The 17103-nt window shown below is 47.4% G+C and overlaps 1 protein-coding gene across 5 annotated transcripts in view; it reads left to right on the top strand.

Moving 5' to 3' along the window:
- The window catches only part of LOC115079349, a 74394-nt gene that overhangs the window by 30878 nt on the left and 26413 nt on the right, over positions 1-17103 (top strand). For 4 of the 5 annotated variants that reach the window (XM_029582844.1, XM_029582846.1, XM_029582845.1 and 1 more), the window contains exon 2: positions 16158-16618. In XM_029582844.1, the coding sequence (XP_029438704.1) occupies positions 16158-16618 (461 nt within the window). The remainder of the gene's footprint in view (positions 1-16157; positions 16619-17103) is intronic. The other variant, XM_029582848.1, reaches the window with a different exon arrangement.

Below are 17103 nucleotides of genomic sequence, written 5' to 3'. Positions count from 1 at the left end.
TCAGACAGTCTGGTCAGCACTTCTGACTGGACACTATAGAGCAGAAGCAAAAACCAGGCTCTCTGTTCCAAAACTGGACAGTTGACCACCGTAGTCATGGCTCCAGCTGCTTGCAGCCCCAGTATTTAGGTTGCCACAGGCTGTAGGGAAAGGGATTTCAGCTCTCTTGCAATGGTGACACCTAGTGGCCAGATTTAAGATCCATGTTACATGGGTTATGGAGAGAACCATGATTTGTCGTCCCTAAAGTTTGTCGCTGTGATGTCTAAGCCATTATAGGCAATTCGCTTATTACCCTCTTTATAACCAAAAGCAAACTGGATGAGTCTTCCGTGGGAAAGCATCTAGCCAGATGGGATCAGACTGCTTAAGCTGATATCTAAATTTAGGAAGGAATGTTTTCACTGTTTCAGGTGGATTTTCTTGCTAGCTCCCCTTTAATTACCAAGTAGAGACCTGTTAGACTGGAAGACTGAACTTGATGGACTTCTGTCTTCTTTCTATCCAACCAGCAATGGCACAAATTAAGCAGTTATTCAGCTTTATGTGGGAAGGGCAATTAAAAACCAAACAAACAGTTATCTGGGTAAGCAGGCAGTCTGGAAAGTGCCCCCACTGTATGCAGGTAAAAGTATTCATGAGGATCAACAATTCCTGTACTTTTAACTGGGAGAAAAGTAGGCGGGTCCAAAGGCATAATTCACATTTTCTAAGCTATGCACGTCATTTTCCAGGAAAAACTAGACACGGAAAAAGCAGGGGCTAATCTCTGCGGATACCTCTTCCTTAGGCATCCCCTTTCTCTTTCAAAGCTAGTATAAAGTCTGTGGGTAAAAGTAACAATGCAGTTTGCAACCATCTGCATTGCTTTCAAAACAAACTACCCCCATATAGACTTTCCACCTAGAGGCGCCTGCATGTTTCCAATGTGTTAAACTATAAAGGATAGATTTAAAAAAAAAAAAAAAAAACCAACAAAAAAAACAATTCGGCAGATTTTTGTGGCTGAACATCTGAGTAAACTTGCCCTGTACCCACAAGCATTTTTCTGTTTGCTCACTGTTGTCCTGCTTTCACAATGTCCTGTTTCCACAGCAGCTTCTCTGTTTCTGTTTGCTAATGCTATTGTTCCTGTTTTATTCTGCATAGTTTCTTGTTTTTTATTATATTGTCAACTGCCTACACATTCACTGGTTCTGCTGTATTCAGCGCAGCTGACTCTAAAAGGTTAACCTCTGGTTTGGAAGCAGGGGTTCCTGGGTGTTTTTCCTGGTCTTTTCTGTCAATTCTGGCCATCTTTGTCTTATTCAGAAGCTATTCTGGCAAGGTCTGCAAAATAATTCTCATTTTACCTTTATTTCTGTGGCCCAGACTATGCTGGTCACGGTTATCTCCAGTTTATGCACAATAGGCGTTTGTTTATTTGTTTTACCTATTAAGAAAGTTTGGAGTTGAAGAAGCAGCATCCTCTCGTGTAAAGACCAAGTTAAGCTATCTGTTTAAGTTGTACATAGGAAACACGTAGCAAAGACAGAATAAAAAACTCTGTGGCCAGGGCTGGTGCAAGTGTATTAGGCACTCTAGGTGAGTCTTCTGCCTGGCGCCTACCCCCTTCCGTCACATGGCCCTCCGGTCTCGGCCCCGACTCCTACCGCATTTGTGCTGCCTAGAGTGTGCTTCTCTAAGCGGAAGGATGGAGGGCTGTCATCTCCCAATTAAATAAATAATTTAAAAAAACCAGGGATGGGATCCATCAGTTCTAGAGGACGCATATAAAGAGCAGGTAGTAAAACACTGCATGGAGCGGCAGTAGCCACAGAGGCATTAACGGAGCGGGATGCCAGTGGCCGGTGGTAGGTGTCCACCTTCACAGAGTAGAAGGATGAAGGGCATCCATCTCCCAATTAAAAAAAAAAAAAAGAAAAAAAGAAAAAAACAGGGATGGGTTCATGGGCTATAGGTATTACCAATTATTAGGCTTTTCAATATTTGATGATAGTTAATGTGACTTTCAAGGCATGCTTCACTTTCGGTGCATGTCCGGCATGACTCCCTGCTTCAATGACAGGGGAAAAGAAAAACTGATACTTCCCACATTTCCAGCATTGCCCTCTGCTTCATGGCAGAGAGCTATGCTGCCGCTTACCCAACTAATCAAACTTAATATTTCACTTGGAAGCAGCTCCATCACTGCTCTCTACATTAATAGTGGGGGTGAAAAGGGAATTAGAACATAAGGTTACTAAGAGCCAAGAGAAACAGTTAAGTATGAGAAAAAATAAGTGTAAGGCTTGCTGGGCAGACTGGATGGACCGGTTGGTCTTCTTCTGCCGTCATTTCTATGTTTCTATGTTTCTAAGCCGTGAGCAAGATGAGTACTGCTCGCAGCCCACCGAATCTCTTCTTCTCTGCCGTGAGCGGGATAGGCTCTGCTCATGGCTCCCCTAAGGGTCGGCCCCCTAAGGGTCGGCACCTAGTCTGGTCAGCACTTCTGACTGGACACTATAGAGCAGAAGCAAAAACCAGGCTCTCTGTTCCAAAACTGGACAGTTGACCACCGTAGTCATGGCTCCAGCTGCTTGCAGCCCCACAGACAGGACTGGCGTGTCCTATTGGACACGCCAGTCCTGTCTGTGGCTAGCACTATCTGGGCACAGTTATACCAGCTTAGCTATGTGCATAAAAATGCCTATATATGTTCTTTCCTTGAACTACCTATACCCCCTATACTTTTTACACGCTATGCAGGGAGAAAGTTTCAAATAGCTGGATCTACCCACAGAACCTCTAAAGCTACAATCATATATCCCAAATCCCATCTAAGCTTTAGAAAATCTTTGAAAAAGGGTGTTGGGAGCTTACATAGATAATAAACATTGATACTAGTACTACTATTTATCATTTCTAAAGTGCTATTAGGCTGAACAGGCACATGGAGTTTACAATTTAGTCAAAACAAAACATACATCACAAATAAGTATCTGTTGGAAGAGTAGTTTTTTGCAGAGAAGTGGCTAGGAGTTAAAAGCATCCTAGAAAAGGGTGAGCTTTTAGACTGGTATGACGGGGCTCTGCCAGTCTCTACTATTATCCCCACTATTTTCCCAGCAATGGGCAGTAGGAGGAGTTTTTTGATAGGATTCCTCCCCTTGCCATAACCCCACCTGTTTTGGGGGGAAGGCTTGTGTGGGATATAAATATCCCCATGAGTGTGATCAGTTTTGAGTGTGAGGAAGGAGATTGGAGAAGGAGAGGAGCTCTGGAAGGTCCTTGGCCTCATCCCTGGTGTTATGAAAGTGGACCCCTGTTTCGAGGTAGCCAGCTACCGTCGAAGGGCGAGGCCGCTCGGACTGGAGAGGCTTGATAGAAGACTTCACCCTGGAAGCACGTAACCCCCCCAGGAGGAGCCTGTAGGGGTCCGGCCACTGGGACTTAGGCGACTCCTCTGAAGACTGAAGAAAGGTCTGGATGCAGGCGCCTCCTGCAGGTCGTGGGTTCCAGACGGCTGGCGCCTCCAGCAGGTCGTAGCAGTCTGAGGACGGAGTCGTAGAAGAGTCCAAGGCCGGTCCGAGGTTCGATACACAGGCGAGGTCTGAGTCCAGTCCAGGGTCTAAGCAGGAGAAGGGTCCAAAGCCGTACCAGGGTCAAGCCAGGAGAAGGGTCCAACGCCGTACCAGGATCAAGCCAGAAGAAGACACGTCCACCAGTCCAGAAGTCAGCAGCCAAGAATCAATCCATGGAGCAGGGGAGCAGAACGGGACGAAGAACGAAGAACCAGGAACACAGGAACACACTCAGGCAGGAACCTCAATACCAAGGCAAGGACTGAATGCTCAGCCCTTGCCTTAAGTACAGGAAGCCAGGGGAGGAGTCTCCGGGGGAGCTCCTTTAAGAATACCCATCAGCCGCGCGCACGGCTCCTAGGAGCAGGGGAGGAGGAGCCGGATCGCCGCGGAGCCACGCCGCCGATCCCAGCAGTGGCGGCGGCCATCAGAAGGAAGGAAGGGGCTGCCTGCTCCCGCAGGAATCCTCGGCACTACCCGGCGTCCCGGGTAAGCTATTTCCTGCGCACCCGCCGACCTGGCCTCAGTTGTGGTCCGCGGTGGCCGGCGGCCATGACACCCGGTTCCGGTTGCGGCGTGCCGCGGCCGGCGGTGCTAACACCTGGTCCATTGGGCTTGAAGGACTGCTATTGCTTTAGAGAAGATTTTGGAGGAAGATTGATCGGTGCAGAGGGAAGGGCATCCCCCAGTATACCAAAAGGCTGCATTAAAGGATCTTTTTGCCTATGCTATTTGTTAACTGCTAGGGTAAGAAGAAGTTATGGTTTGAGAAGAGAATCAAGAGATTTGAGGAGACTTCTGAAACTTTTGGATTTCAGTTGAATTTCTTTTGGCTTGTTGAGACCTGTTGAGATATTTTTTGTGCTTGGGGATATTTTTTTCCATCTTGACCAGTTTATGCTGGAGCTTCACTCTAGTTATCCTACCCTACAAGGGGAGGACATTTGTGCTATGGATGAAGGTGCAAGAACAGTGAGAATGGTGAGATCTAACGTGGAAACCATAGTTTTCATTGTACTTATTTTTTTATGTTATTTTTTATTTTTGTGATTTTGGCTTGGATTCTCCTATCGAAGGTAAAGTAAATTGGTTAATTTGAACATCACCCTGGACTCTGTTTGATTTTTTTCTTCATTGCCCAGTGTAATTGCTGATGGATATGGGTGTGATTTTTTTTTGTTTAACCTGTTTTCCTACTTTTGGCTTCCTTGCTGTTATTTTGGACATTCTTGTATATAATGGTGATCATTGAGCTGGAGTGTGAGCCTTTAACTGAATTAGTGATTGACCATACCAGGGGCCCAGGAAGATAGCACCCCTCCCCCCATCCAGACTTGTATCCAGACCCATAGCCCCTCTGGAAGATGCAAAGTGCATAAACAGGGGGCCTGCTAACTGGATTTGAATATGGCTGTGAAGGAGGGTCCATGAAACTCCTCTTGAAATGGTGTTGGACCAGGCATCTTGTCTGATCCAGTTTGAAAGCTATAGAAACAGTTAGCTCTGTTGGCAGATCCCCTGAGAACAGGAATAAGGGTGTAGTCCCAGAGAGGAACAAGTAGGCCTGAATGTGAATGCAGTGTTGATTAACACTGACGGAAGTAATCAGTTATGGAGTTTGTTACCACTAATTTTTTGTGTGTGTTATAAATAAAGCCCTCCTTAAGAAGAGAAGGTTGGAGTCCTGTGTGTTTCATGCCTCCAGCCTAAGACCACTTGGCTATGTCACATATGGTGTCAGTTTGAGGATTTCTGCACTAAGTGACTGCACAGGCAGAAACCCAAGCCTTCAAAGATAGTGTGGGCTTGGGTCTTACTCTCTTCGTTTATCCTGTATGGTTCATGCACAGAGAAGCAAAGTGGTGCACACAGCACTGCTCCTGCAGAGCACAGAAATAGAACAGTTAGGAAAAAATATTTTGGAGGTTTCACTGCAGCAGCAGCCTAGGAGTGTTTCCACGGGCTTAAGAAGGTAGCCTGGTCCATATAGTCAGGGATCTGAATGAGTTAAAGTTGAGCAAGCAGGATTTTTTTTCCTTTTTTAATTCCTTCTGGTTACCAAATAAAGGAAACTTTTGAACAGGGCCCAGCCCTTTGGAAGTGAGCCAGCCTGGTCTGTATTAGAATATGACTGAGCTGGAAATAGGAGTTTGGCTGCAAACCTTCCTTGAAGGACAGAAGCAACTGCAAGGGAGCCTTGTAAAGTGCCAGATATCTTGGGCCTGTATCATGAAAGAGCTTGAAGCATGGAATACTCTCCCAACTTCCAAACTGCCAGAAACAAGGCCAGGAAGTCACCTAGCATACTTGGAAACAGAGGAAGCATAGCTACCCTATGAGGCTCCTGACTGGTGGTCTACCATCCAGAGGGAAGAAAACTCAGAGGTACAAGAAGAGGATAATGATAGCGCATGTGCAGAATATGACAGCCGTGAGGCCTGAGGACAGCGCTACAGAAAGACCTGGCGAAGAATCAGATGAGCCAGTAAATAAATGCCCTGCTGGAGCAGATAGTGAAAGTAAAACCAGAGCTGCAAGAACAGGCATGGCTGATTGCAGGAAAAGAGTATGGAAGCCAGATGAATGACTCCTTTTCAAGGAAGTCCATGTTGGGATCTTGATCTCAGTGGAAAGAGGGGAAAGATCAGTCAGCCCTGAAGAGGTGCAATTCCAAAGTGAAGGTGTAAAAGCAACTAAAACTGGACTTGACCCAATAAAGTCAGTTAAAGGTTCGGAACAAACATTGGGTTCCACCTCCTGCCCTAGCCAGAGTAACCCTGGTGCACAGAGAAAGTAGCTGTTGCGATGCTGCTTGCAGGCTTAGCCGCAAGCAGCCTCTTACCTGCAGCGTGGCCCAGAATCTGCCACTGCCGCCACCGTCCCCTTCCAACCTGGCCTCCGCCACCAACGTCCTTCCTTTGCGGCCGGTTGGCCAACATTATTCTTCCTTTGCGGCCCGGAGGCTACTGCCGATGCTTCTCCCTATGCGGTCTGGAGGCCACCACCAATGCCGGTCCTTCTGCAGCCCGGAGGCTGCCGCCGATGTTGCCTCTCTTGTGGCAGGGTGGCCGCAGCCAACGCCGGTCTGTCCGCGACCTGGTGGCCACCACCATAGTTGCCTCTCTTGCAGCAGGGAGGCCGCCGCCAATGCTGGTCCTCCCGCAGCCCAGAGGCCACCAATGTGGTTGCCACTCTCACGGTGGGTGGAGCCTGTGACAGGGAGTGCTGCCATCGTTGCTCCTCTTCGTGGCATGGACACCACCACCTCTGCCCTTGGTCCTGTCTCCTCCTAGGCATGCGGCTGCGCCTCTCCTTTCCATTTAAAGGGGCCACGGTGGGCAGAGCGGCTCCACCTGATGATGATTCCAAGGCATCTCCTCTTCAGCCCTATAAGAAGGGCCTCTCTTCAGTCTGTCTTCGCCTTTGCAAGGAGTTAGTCTGCTCCTGGATTCTCTGTTGTTCCAGCTCTTTGATCCAGGAGACCTCCGAGATCCATCTTCACTTCTTCAAGGCACTCTGTTCCTCGTGGGAATTCCATCTCTTTGTCCCTGGTTCCTGGGTCTTCATCTCTGTCTTCATTTGTTCTTCCTGGTCTCTCGTCAGATCCTGTGTCCTCGTCCATCCTGTCCAATGTTCCAGTCTTCAGATGTCCCCGTCTTCAGTTGTCCCTGGTGTTCTCACCTTCAGATGTCCAGGGGTTCCAGATGCCCCGGTGTCCTGATGTTCCTGATGTCTAACGTTCCAGTCCTGATCCTGTTGTTCTCTTTTCCAACTCTTTGTCCAACTTCCAGGTTCCTCTTGTCCATCCTTCCTGGCGTGCCTCTGTTGTGGTCCGTGATCAGCCCATGGGCGGCTATGTAGGGTGCTTTGTGGCACAAGGCCTACCTTCACGTAGACCCTTACTTTCATGCTCCTGAATCTGAGTTCCAAGTTCAGAGCCTTGAGTCCTGAGTCTTGTATCCTGTTCCCGGTCTTTGGAGTACCTTGTGCCTGCTTCCGTCCATGACCTAGACTCTAGCCAGATCCTGCTCCGTTCCAGCATGGTCTGCGACCAGCCACGATTGGCTGTGTAGGGTGCGCTTTGGTGCAGATTTCTCCTGAATCTCTGCCATGTTCCGGGATCCAAGTCTTCACCTCCTCACTGGAGTCTGCCTCGCTTTCGGCTTGGTCCACAACCAGCCTTGGGTGGCTGTGTAGAGCACGCTGAGATGCAGTACTCAACCTGAATTAGTACCCGTTTCTTAAGTCCTCATCTTCGACTGAGCATCATGAATCTCCATCCAAGTAGGAGCATCCTGAATCTTCATCCATGTGGGAGCATCCTGAATACTCGTCCAAGTGTCCTGGTCTCGTCCTAGTCTCCAAGCATCCACATCCTGTTCCTGTTTCAGTACCATCGCCTGTCCTCGACCTCTGTCCGTCCTGTCGCATCTGCTGGTTCCAGGCGGCAGGTCCAAAAGAGCTATCGAGTGGCCGGAGGGCTAGCCCAGAGACCAGCATTGCGTTGTTGGGTCTCTTCCGGTGCATTCAGGTTCGGCAGAGGTCAGGGCTCCTGGCCTTCAGCCTGTCCGCCCGTGCTTGGACACATCTTGCCTGCCTTGGTGCTTCTTTGGAGTTCTCCGGGGCCATGCCATGGCCTAAGGGCATACTATCTCCCCAGAATAGGGATCACTCCTTAGCGCTCCCCTAACTAGCCATTTCAGGATAAAGAGAAAACAGAAATAGAAGAAATGGAAAAATCTGAAGGGGATGTGATAAAGACTGAGAAAAAGATGGGAGAAATTGTAAATAATGTGAAAGAAGAGGCTAAAGTAGATGGAAAGGGGAACCAGTCTCCTAGCAGTGCAGAACCATGGCTTGCTAAAGTACAGAATAAAGAAGAAATAGAGCATGTGACAGAGGAAAATAAAGAAATACAGATCACAGAGCAAGTGAAAGAGAAACCACGATCTGAGAGTCCTGAGAAAGGACAAAGATTTTTCCTAGGAAAGCAGCAACGCCTTAAAAAAATATAAGGAGGTCCTTTCAAAAGAGGTTCTAGAAATAATCTGCCTCGAGGAGGAGGATTGAAACTCAGAGCTGCTTTTGGACTCATGTAAAATAATATTGGATAGACAGGCTGTGGCTGGGTCTAACAAAGACAAAGTGGGGTGTTTTGAGTTATGTATGTTAAGTTATGTGGGGATGTTGGGCACAAAGCACAATGAGTAGTTTTACATAAGAACATAAGAAATGCCATGCTGGGTCAGAGCAAGGGTCCATCAAGCTCAGTATCCTGTTTCCAACAGTGGCCAATCCAAGTCACAAGTACCTGGCAAGTACCCAAACATTAAATAGATCCCAAGCTACTATTCCTTATTGAATAATAGCAGTTGATGGACTTCTCCTCTAGGAACTTATCCAAACCTTTTTTAAACCTAGTTACACTACCGTAACCACATCCTCTGGCAATCAATTCCAAAGATTAATTATGTGCATTGAGTGAAAAAGAATTTTCTCTGATTTGTTTTAAATGAGCTACTTGCTAACTTCATGGAGTGCCCCCTAGTCCTTTTATTGTTTGAGCAGAGTAAATAACCGATTTTACATATACCTGTTCAAGTCCTTTCATGATTTTGTAGACCTCTATCATATCCCCATCTCGGCCATCTCTTCTCCAAGCTGAACAGCCCTAACCTCTTCAGCCTTTCCTCATAGGAGAGGTTCCATCCCCCTTATCATTCTGGTCGCCTTTCTCTATACTTTCTCCAGTGCAACTATATCTTTTTTGAGATAAAAACAGCCAGACTGAAAATGTCCCTCCTCAAATGCCACTAGAAAATTTGCAGGTTCCATAGTGCATCTCATTAAAAGGAGGCATTCCTGTGGGTGGAAGTCAGGATTTGGTGCAAGAGATAAAGGTGATGGATCTGCTTGGCAACAGTGATCATAGTGTAATTAAATTTGATGTAATCACTGGAGAGCGAGTACTTAGGAAAACTGCTGCAGTAGCATTTAACTTTAAAAAAGGAGGCTATGATAAAATTAAATTTGTTAGAAACAAACTAAAATCAGCAAGTCACATATAAAAAACTTGCAAGATGTGTGGACATTGTTTAAAATTACCATCCTTGAGGCCCAGAAAAATGTATTCCATGCATTAAAAAAGGTTGAAAGAAAGCAATGACTGCCAGTATGGTTTAAAAGTGAGGTGAAAAAGACAATTAAAGCCAAAAGGGCATCATTAAACCAAAATGGAAAGCAGACCCAAATGAGAAAAATAGGAAAAAGCATAAGCACTGGCAAGTTAGATGTAAAAAAAAAGTAATTAATTAGTATGCTAAGGGAAAATGTGAAAGAAGCTTGCCACAGAGGTAAAATCAAGTAATAAAAACTTTTTCAACATTTGAAGCAAAAAAGCCTGTGAGCAAGTCTGTTGTGACTGAGGGGTATTCTTTGCCCCTTTCTTTATTGAGAAGAAGGGGGTCATACCCCCACACCAGAAACATTTTTTGATGCTGATGACTGAGTGATTTAACAAAATCACTGTGAAACTGGAGGAGGTAATACATCAGATTGGGAGACTAAAGAATAACAATTCCTTATCATCCTGCCACACCAGTCCAGACTAGTGGGTTATCTCTGCCTACTAGTAAATGGAAACAGAGGATTCACCCTTTTTCTGTGATATCATTACTTGGAATATCGTCATTTGCTGCACCAGTGTTTCTCAGGCTCCAGCAGATGATGGACAAATACTGGACTGGTGCAATAGGATTTCTTGGTTCCCAGGTCCCCAGCCTTTGGGCCTAGTCTATGATGGAGCTTGCACCCAGGGCATCAGCCTGCATTCGGTTTTTCCTGATAGAGCAGAATCTTGGCTCCTAGGGCAAACAATTTTTGTGATCATTGCCCTACTGGAACAGGACCGGATCATAGCTTCTAGGGTTCCCTTTGTGGCCTGGTGGTCTTGAGCATAACTCCTGGGTTCCCTTATGGGCCTGGTTGAGCAGCATTGGTGATATGGCAGATTTGTCTCTTGAGGTAAACTGTATTCTTGGCAGGCTGTGATAGCTTTTATTGGATCTATGTAACTACTATCCAAAAATACTATATGTGAGCTAATGAAACAATATAGGACCCATCTTTAGATATGAATGTCTCTGATCTGACTTCTGAAGAAGGGACCTATGTATCTTTAAAAGCTTTTGTACAATATTTTTTTTATGTACATGTATTTTTAATTTTACAGGTATTTGAAGGCAGCCTGGCTTGCTCTGTTTTCCTATTAGGAGGAGCTCCATATTCAAAGCCTAACCAGCTAACAGCTCGATACAGTAAGGCCGCGGTAAAAACAGTGCGGCAGTGTCAGGCGCACCCTTCCTCCCCACACGCACAGTTCTCTAGACCTAGCGCCTGATACTGTCTTCTAATCGCATGCAAATGCATGCCGAGGCTGTGAAGCGTTAGGGAAGGGTTATGCCCGCGCAACCCATTTTACTGTATAGGCGCTTAATACAGCGCCTATACAGTAACCTGGGTGCGCTGGTACCTGTCATTTCAAATGACATTTGAAATGACAGGCACCAGGAAGTGTAAAAAAACAAAAAAACAAAAACCTGTGTGTTATATAAAAAATAAAAAAAATTTTTAAATACCTGTCGGAGGGCCGTGGGTCCAGGCGGCCGGTGGGCGGGCGGGCAGGCGGCGGCAAGAAGCAAAAAAAGCGGCATCCGGGATCAGCAGCGGCAGCGGGGGGGGGCAGCGGGATCCAGGGCGGCAGCAGGATCCGGGAGCGGCGGGTAGGTAGCAGCGGCAGCAGGGGGGGAGCGGCAGCGGGATCCGGGGGGTCCGGCAGCGGCAGCAGGATCCAGGGGCGGCAGCAGCGAGAAGCAAAAAAAGCGGCATCTGGGATCCAGGGGCAGCAGCGGCAGCAGGGGGGCAGCGGGATCCGGGGGCAGCAGCGGCAGCGGGGGGGGCAGCAAAGAAGCAAAAAAAGCGGCATCCGGGATCCGGGGGTAGCAGTGGCAGCGGGGGGGCAGCGGGATCCGGGGGCAGCAGTGGCAGCGGGGGGGGCAGCGGGATCCGGGGGCGACAGCGAGATCCGGCGTGTTCGATCGGGCGGGCGGGTAGGTGGCAAGAAAAGATGGCCGCCTGCACGGGGAAAGCGTGCAATTGGCCGCTGAAGACGTGACGTCACGACGTTTGGCGGCCAATTGCACGCTTCCCCCCGTGCAGGCGGCCATCTTTTTTTTGCCACCTACTCGCCCGCCCGATCGAACACGCCGCCTCCTACTCGCCCCCCGGATCTCGCTGCCGCCCCTGGATCCCGCTGCCCCCCCGCTGCCGCTGCTGCCCCCGGATCCCGCTGCCCCCCCCGCTGCCGCTGCTGCCCCCGGATCCCGGATGCCGCTTTTTTTGCTTCTTTGCTACCCCCTCGCTGCCGCTGCTGCCCCCGGATCCCGCTTTTTTTGCTTCGTTGCTGCCCCCCCCCCCCCGCTGCCGCTGCTGCCCCCGGATCCCACTGCCCCCCCCGCTGCCGCTGCTGCCCCCGGATCCCGGATGCCGCTTTTTTTGCTTCTTTGCTGCCCCCCCCGCTGCCCCCCCGCTGCCGCTGCTGCCCCCGGATCCCGCTGCCGCTTACCCGCGAAATCGGGAGGAAGGGAGAAGGGACTACCGTAGCAGGCCCGAGCCTTGCTACTTTTTCGTTTTTTGGGGTTTTTTTTTGCTTCGGGAGGAGGGGACCGGACGGGTCTGCAGGAGACCGGACTGGGGCTACACCGGACGGCTGGACCGGGGACCAGGGCGGGTAAGCAATGTTTTTTACACTACACTACACTACACTAACACCTACTAGGGGGAGGCGGTAAACTAGCACGTTAAGGCCGTGGCAGAACAGCGGGTTACTGAGGAGATAATATCAGCGCCCGTTACAGTATCGGAGGGGAATAGCTAATTCCTTCATTATACAGCTTTTTCGTTCATTTACATGCTGGGTGCGGAAAGGGTTATGTGTTTATTTTAGGAAGCGCTAAGGACGCGTGAAACTGGAGACTGTATTGCTGGACCGCCTTACTCGTCTGTATTGTGCGCTCCCAGCACATTACAGACGGGGAATCTTTAACTGAACGTTACTGTATCGACCTGTAAGTAAGTTAACTGGACAAACTTAACCAGCTAACTTGTATGGGACATTTAGCAGCATGGCTAAGCTGCTGAAATTCCTCGTATTTGCTGCCACTTAGCTGGATAAGTTATTGAGAAGGTCTAACTTATCTGGCTAATTTAACTGGATAAATCTGAATATCAGCACTTATCTGGCCAGATAAGTAGCACAGCCTTGATCTTCTCATTCTCTGCCCCCAAGTTATCAGGCTTCTTAGCTGGATGAGTTACTTATCCAGCTAAATAACAGCCACTGAATATAGCTGTATATTTAGCATTTGCTACTTAGCCAGTCCTACTTATCTGGCTAAGGAGCTATCTAGAGGAGCATTGGTGTTTTAGAGCCTGATGTAATATTTTCAGTGCTGCCTTTTCATAGGTAAAGTTGTTACTCTTTGAATGCTGGCAGTTAGTGCTGTTTTGGTATAGGAGGTTTACTATTACTATATTGTAATTGTTCATGGCTTTCTGAGGGCCAATCCCCCACCCAGTACATATTACAATAGGCCTAATACCATATGGGTTCCAAGTGATTAAGTGGGAAGAGGGAGTGAGATGGTGGGGGTGTGTGTGGTGGGGGGAGGGAACTGAGAGATCAAGACTGCTGGTGACTCAGAGAGAGGTGGGATGGGAGCTGAGGGAATAAGACTGACCATCATGTTGACTGTCCCCCTGCTATAAATATAACTGCATTCCACCGCTTTCTACTCTGGTCCTTTTTGGAAGCTTCAGTAGAATTCCCATCTGAGAAGATTTCTAGAGGTTCTCTTGTCGAGGAAAGCATTTCCACTTTTGACTTCTGACTCGATGGCAAAGTCCTTCACTCGGGGTCTGAAGGATACATACCAGCCTTATTTTGATCTGTGCCTTGGCCTTTGAAAGCTAAGGAGTTCCTGTCAATCCAAAGGGGCTCAGGTTCTCGGAGTCTGAAGGGCGAGCTGCACAGGAAGTCTGGTACTTGCATAGTCTCTGGATTTGCTGGGGGGGGGGGGGGGGGGGGGAGAGAAGCCTTTCTTGATACCGGGGAAGGCAGAGATCTCCTGCCTCAGGTGAGAGTCAGTAAATGGTTAGCTCAAGTGTGAGGCTTATCTCATGGAGTTCCTCAGGGTGTAGGAGTATCACCAGCCCCTGGGTTCTCTGATGGGCCTCTCTGGATCTAATTCCCTGAAGTCAGGGCTAACCTATGACTTCAGATGTCTGTTGTCCTGCGCAGACAAAACATTGCAAGGTTCATCATCCCTTCCCACTCAGTCAAGGATGGTCTGACTTGGATGGCAAGTGCTGCAATCTATCAAAAGGAATGAATCTGGATCCTCCCAGGCTGTTTGTGGGCATGTCAGAGTATGCTTGGTGGGCTGGGGTGCATTCTGTCACCCACCAAAAAGAAGATGCATGCAGTCTGTAAATGGACCAGAAACCAAGGCTATCAGCCTGGCCTGGCTGCAGTTCCTGCCCATAATGTGATCAAGCAAGGGGATGCTTGGAGACCAATGAAAGCCCAGAAAGCAAGCAGTTTTTGGGGGTGGAGCAGAACTTTCTGCGGTTTTTAGCAGTTCACATTGCAAGTATATCACAATTTTAATTTCCTCAAAAGCAATAATTTAGTCCCCAGAATGTGTGACCTCAGACTGAAGGCCCTCCTAATCAGAATATATTATGGGGAACCCCCACAACTGAATCTGATGGAAAATCGCACGTTTCCAAAAATGACAAGATTCAGCTGCCCAAAAATAAAAATAAAAAAAGAGAGCTCAGCAATTGCTCACAATCTAGTATGCCAGGAACAGACTTTGTTTTTTGTTTTCTCAACCTAACATTGGAAAAGTGGATTAGCTCAAAGAGGGTTATTCTTCTGCTAGTCTCATTAGACTTGAGGCTTTTTTTCAGATTTCTGGCCATTTCACCCTGGTGAGTGGACATCCCATCCATTCTTAATTTTCAGAATTTGATAAAGGGGAACATAATAAGGGTAATCTCTCCCCTTATTAAATGTTCTTGAACCTTCTTCAGATATTTAAAAGATGGCTAATTCCTTTTGGCTAACCAACAGGCCTTTATTCAGCAGAACTCACAGGAAGAGGCAGCTTCAGAATTATCATTGACCTTGTAAATCAAGCAGATGATCCCCTTAACCTTTGCTGAAGAGTCAACAGGTTCAGAGGGTGCTTTGTACACATTCTATGAGGGCTCAGGCTTCCTGAAGCCCCTGCTCTGGAGAAGATGTGTAAGGCTACCACTTGGTCTTTACAATCTCTCATAAATGTTGTGGATTAGATGTACAAGCCAAGGGAGATACTACCTTGGAGCAGACAGTCTCAGACGAGCCCTGTCATCTTGGACTGGTGAAGCAGGATGATAAGGGAGGTGAAATTTAGTCTTTCCTGTTAATTAATTTCCTTGATTCCTGCTACACCAGTCTAGGACCCTCCCAGAAAGCACTGTTATCCTTGGCAGTGGACTTTTGAGTTTGTCAGAAAAATTTGAGTTCACCTTCGAAGTGCACCCAACACTGTTTGTTCTGTGCTGTTTATCTGTCCTGTGGCACTGCTTGGCATGTGGAGTGCCAAGCAGAGATACCTGGGATACAATCCCTGCTAGGCAGAGACTTTCTGGTGCATCTCTAGCCTATGTAACATGTGATGATGTCACTGAAAAATTGTTTGTCTTCTGTCTCCATCTGCAAGTAGGTGGAGATAACCCACTAGACTGGACTGGTATACTATAGAGGGACTCAAGGAAAGGAAGTTAACAGGTCAGACTAAATGTCACTATCCCTGTGACCAGATAGTATTCATCACAGAGTTCTGAAGTAACTCAAACATGAAATTACAGCCATGTTTCTGGTGATTTCAACCTAATAATTTAAAACAGCCATGGTACCTGAAGACTAGAGGCTGGCCCATGTGACGCAAATTTTTAAAATGGGCTCAAGGGATGATCAGGGAAACTATAGACTGGTGAGCCTGATGTCAGTGCCAGGCACAATGGTAGAAGATATATCACATCGATAAACATGGTTGAATGAGGTACAGTCAATATGATTTTTGCAAAGGGAAGTCTTGCCTTATCAATTTACTGGATTATTTTGAAGGGGTAAATAAGCATGCACATAAAGGTGCAATGGACATGGATTAAGATAGACTGCACCCAATGCAGCTACAGAAAATTACTCTGAGGTTTAGCAATGTTACCAAAAAGAGTATTGCACTGTAATATGATTTCCTACTTGTGATGCATAGTATATCAAATCTCTACTAAGTACCATCATTGGCTCCCTCACCTATCCCTGGTTTTCCTTTCCTAATGTCACGTTTCCCTTTCCCTTTGTCCTCTCTGCCACCTCTCTCTTCCCAATTCTCCCTCCACCCCATATGCCTCTGTCACTTTCTTTGGCTCTACCTCTCTCCCTCCCCTGTCTCCCTTCTCCTGTATTCCACTCTGTTTTTACAGGAAAAGTTGCCATTTGTCATCCTCAAAACCAAGATCTGTAAACACAAGGAAAACTCCTCCATCTTGCATGTGAAAGCCCTCTTTGATCCAGTGAAGTGCAAGCATGCCAGAGAGGGGAATGCCAGCAGCACTTTTCAGATGTTCCGGGGCAGACCTAGTAATGCCAGCAGTGCCTATTTACCCATCCAGGACTTCAGCAATGCCAGCAGTGCTTACCTGCCCAGCCAAGGCTCCACAAGCAGAGCATTTGGGAATTTCAGCTTCGGTATCGGTTTCAGCAAAGATGACGGCAGGATGAGCAGGGCAGAGCCGCTGGAGTCAATCGATGCCCAACTCAGTGAGCAACTGTTCGTAAACGTGATGGTTGAAGGCAGTCTGGGTGACACAGAGCTGATAGTGCGTTCCTGCCAGCTGCTGGACAGACAGAACACGTCCATTGGAGCCTACATCATCCAAGAAGGGTAATGTACACTAAGATTGTGAAAAGGGAAGTTCATCTGGCCTAGCAAAGATTAGAAATTCAGAAAACCTATTTTAAAATGCAGCCTGGGCCAGGATTATACTGTGTTTTATTCTTTTTTCCTTACAGTGTACTTTCAGAAAGTTTATTGATATTTTAGATTTGGGCAGTGGCATTTTAGCTCTCAGCAGACTCTGCCTCTAAGTTTTCTGATGTCATGTCGGCACAAGGATTCCCTATGACACAAGGAGGATACCTGCGAGTGCCCATATAAGCCTGTATATAGGCACGAGCAAATTTACTACTGTATTTTATAACCTGCATGTACCTGATATGCGCAGGTTATAAAATACGCACAAATACACACTCGGACATGCACATGCATAGAAAAACCGCGCGCTGGACAAGTTTGGTATTATCTGGCAAAACTGCTTCTTAGCTAGATAAAATCTGAAAATGCTACTTATCCATCTAAGTGGTGCTTTT

The sequence above is a fragment of the Rhinatrema bivittatum genome, chromosome 17 (genome assembly GCF_901001135.1).
Source record: "Rhinatrema bivittatum chromosome 17, aRhiBiv1.1, whole genome shotgun sequence".
NCBI lineage: Eukaryota > Metazoa > Chordata > Amphibia > Gymnophiona > Rhinatrematidae > Rhinatrema > Rhinatrema bivittatum.
The sequence above is the reverse complement of the archived record's forward strand: the minus strand, read 5'-3'. Positions and strand labels throughout refer to the sequence as shown.